The sequence below is a fragment of the Nematolebias whitei genome, chromosome 14 (genome assembly GCF_014905685.2).
Source record: "Nematolebias whitei isolate Nwh7 chromosome 14, NemWhi1, whole genome shotgun sequence".
Lineage (NCBI taxonomy): Eukaryota > Metazoa > Chordata > Actinopteri > Cyprinodontiformes > Rivulidae > Nematolebias > Nematolebias whitei.
The window spans coordinates 41,793,456-41,796,385 of record NC_056511.1 but is presented as its reverse complement, the minus strand read 5'-3'; the positions used below and the strand labels follow the sequence as shown (position 1 = coordinate 41,796,385).

Below are 2,930 nucleotides of genomic sequence, written 5' to 3'. Positions count from 1 at the left end.
AGGGACTGTCTTTATAAACCAATATTATTCTTTCTTTTTAAGTAAACATTTTTTAACATAAAATTTTAACATAAAATAAATAAAAATTACACGAGTCATGTGATTGGCATCTTCAGTTGAGGTTTAGAAATTAGTGTCCCGTATATTACGCGAGCTGTAAAACACTTTAAAGCACACATCTGAAGTGTTGATCCTGTTTAGTTTTAATCATTCTTAAGCGAGCTGGACCACTTCCTGTTATCTGCTGAGTTTCGTTATAAATGTGATCATTCTTCTTTATTATTAACAGTCTTGTAGTTTAGCTTTGAGCCCACAGGCTATCTTTTTTTAAGGTTTTCTTCAGAGGTCCATAAGGGCTGTGGACTACTGCCGAGGGACGGGCTGTAAGGAGTGGTCCATGGCAGCAGGGGGGTCACCGTGCATGACGGCGAGCGTGGCCTGCTCAGGCAGTAAGCTCGGGTCTGTCAGGATGGCTGTGGTGGTACTCAGGAGACGGAGTGAACTCAGAACCACTGAGGAGACACACAAAGGAACAAAAAGGCAGGTCACACCAGTACTGATGGAAGGGTGGACAGTTCAGTTTGGAGCAGTGATGGACTCACTGGGTCTGAGGGCAGGCAGGGCACAGTGCTGGTCCAACCAGGATAAAGTGGACCGACACAGATCTTCCACACTGGCTGTAGAGACCATCCCATTATAGGATTCAAACAGAGGTTCAATGATGATGCTGAACTGAAGACCGAGTTCAGGAAACATGACTTAATTATATAAAATACTTTAAAACACATTTAGATAACAGGAAAACACTGAAGAAAGGAGAATCATTCATGTAAACCCACAATCTGTGAGGATTTGTGTTCCCTAGTGAGTCTCCCTCTTGCGGTCTGTTTTAGCTCCTGCTGCTCTCTCCTGATACTGATTGTCTTTCCCCAGGTGTTTGTCATTGTCTGTCATTAGAATGTGTATTTAAGTGTGCATCCCTGTGCTTGACAAATTTATTTTCAGAAGGATACAATCCAGAACTTCCAGTTTCGCAGAGTCTGAGCCCGGACGTACTCTCTGAACTTCTGCCTCATGTAGTCGAAGCGCTGCCGGGTGATGGGAACACCGGTGGCTGGAAGCTGCAGCTGGCATGCGCTGCACGAAGAGACACAATGAGTCAAAGAAGACAAGTACTGGTTCAGCATTTCTGGATGAGAAGTAAACTCAGAAGTTTAAAAGTCTGAGTGTATTTAATCAACTTCTCATCCTGGCATGTGTTAGAGGATGCTCACATTCAGAGTGAACACCATCACATTACTTAACTTGGATTTCTACAACCTCTATTGTAAATAAAAATTGTCCCTAGATGTGAGAGAGTGAATGGTTGTTTCTCATTTGTTTCTGTCACTGGGATGGACTGGAGACCCATCCAGGATGTACCCCGCCTCTCGTGCAGTGATTGGTGGATATGGACACCAATGACCCCCGTGACCAAAAAAGGAAGAAGTGGGCAAAAGATAATGGAGAGATTTATTCCTTTTTTTTTGTTTGTTTTATATTATATTCAGTGTGTTGTGCTTTTTAGGGTTTAGCTGTGTAACCCTGGGCCACCAGTTGATTCTCTCAGTAATGTGCCACAGTCAGTCTCTGCTCCTCAGTCACACCTGTCCTCCATTTATAGTTGCAGCCATGCACGTCTTCAGCTCTGCACTTTACAGTCAGTCTGGCATTGTGTTCTGCTTAAGCCACGTCAATTCTTCAGTTTTGTAAGTAGTTGCTGTCGGGTCAGCATTGTTTGTTTAATAAATCTGGTTTATTTTTTTATACTTTCGTTCCTCATGCCAGTCTGCATCCGTAGGTCCTACTTTCTTTAAACAATGACTTAAACATATGCATCATATTCTCTAGCAAAAACAAGTTGCCACAATTTTTTTATAGGTCAAATAAAAAAAAATTCATAGAATGAAAATGAGCACATAAGCCAGGGTAACGAGGAATACGCTGATGTCCGTCACCGAGCATTTTGAATATTGAATGTTTGTAATTTTCCAAATGAGTTTTTCTTTTTTGAACAGGGAAACCTTAATGTTTCTGGTGTATACTGTATATTCAAGTGGGTAGATGTTACACTGAATACAAGTAAAAGTGCAGAGTGACGGATCCTGGCAAAAAGATCCATGAGCCATGGAGTAGCCAGGTGGTGGCCAATGGAGGCCTAGCCCACCATAGATTAGTCTTTGGCCGCCTCATTTTAGGAAACTACTTAAACAATATATAAATTAGAAAGTGTAGCATCCTCAAATGATAGGGGTGACAAGATTTACATTATTGTGGCCATCTTGACGTGACAACTCAATTTTTAATGGTGATCTTTCTTCTAGATGCACCCTTACACCAAACGGGAGCTGGCACAGTGCTTATTTTTCAAGGTATTCATTTCAAAAGAGGAACAGGATGGACAGATGGGAGAGTATTTCAAAGTCCCCTTTTTGATCTGCAAGGGTGTGTGGGGTGGGGTCAGCAATAAGTTATGTAGCAGTGACTCAAATACTTTTCCACAAGGTCTACTTCTATAATGCTATACTATGTAAACACTGTGTGTGTGTACTGGTGTGGCTCATTTGTGTAACAGAATAGACCTTTAGAATATCACTGCACCTGAGTACAACAAAATTTGAATTTACTTCTCAGAGCACAAGTAAAAACCGTATAATACAAAATATATAAACTGTATAAAAGGTAAACAATTTTCAGTCAGGTCATCTGGACAGTTTCATTTTTTGCTGAAACGTTTCACCTTCCATCCAGAAGGCTTCATCAGTCAAGGAAACACACAACACAAAACTGATTCTTCCCCAAACAGCTTATTCCAAAGTGGAACAAACCAGTTATGTTGGTGCTAAGATGGTGTCTTTGGCACTGTCCAGATGACCTGACTGAAAATTGTT

At 41.2% G+C, this 2,930-nt stretch overlaps 1 protein-coding gene across 3 annotated transcripts in view; it reads right to left on the bottom strand.

Annotated features, from left to right (window-relative positions):
• Nucleotides 1–2,930, bottom strand: part of LOC119420207 (carbohydrate-responsive element-binding protein) — a gene marked incomplete at its 3' end in the record, with an annotated part of 34,255 nt that continues 31,325 nt past the window's right edge. For all 3 annotated transcript variants that reach the window (XM_037687592.1, XM_037687593.1, XM_037687594.1), the window contains 3 exon segments: nucleotides 1–512; nucleotides 603–732; nucleotides 1,014–1,137. In XM_037687592.1, coding sequence (XP_037543520.1) covers nucleotides 364–512; nucleotides 603–732; nucleotides 1,014–1,137 — 403 coding nt within the window.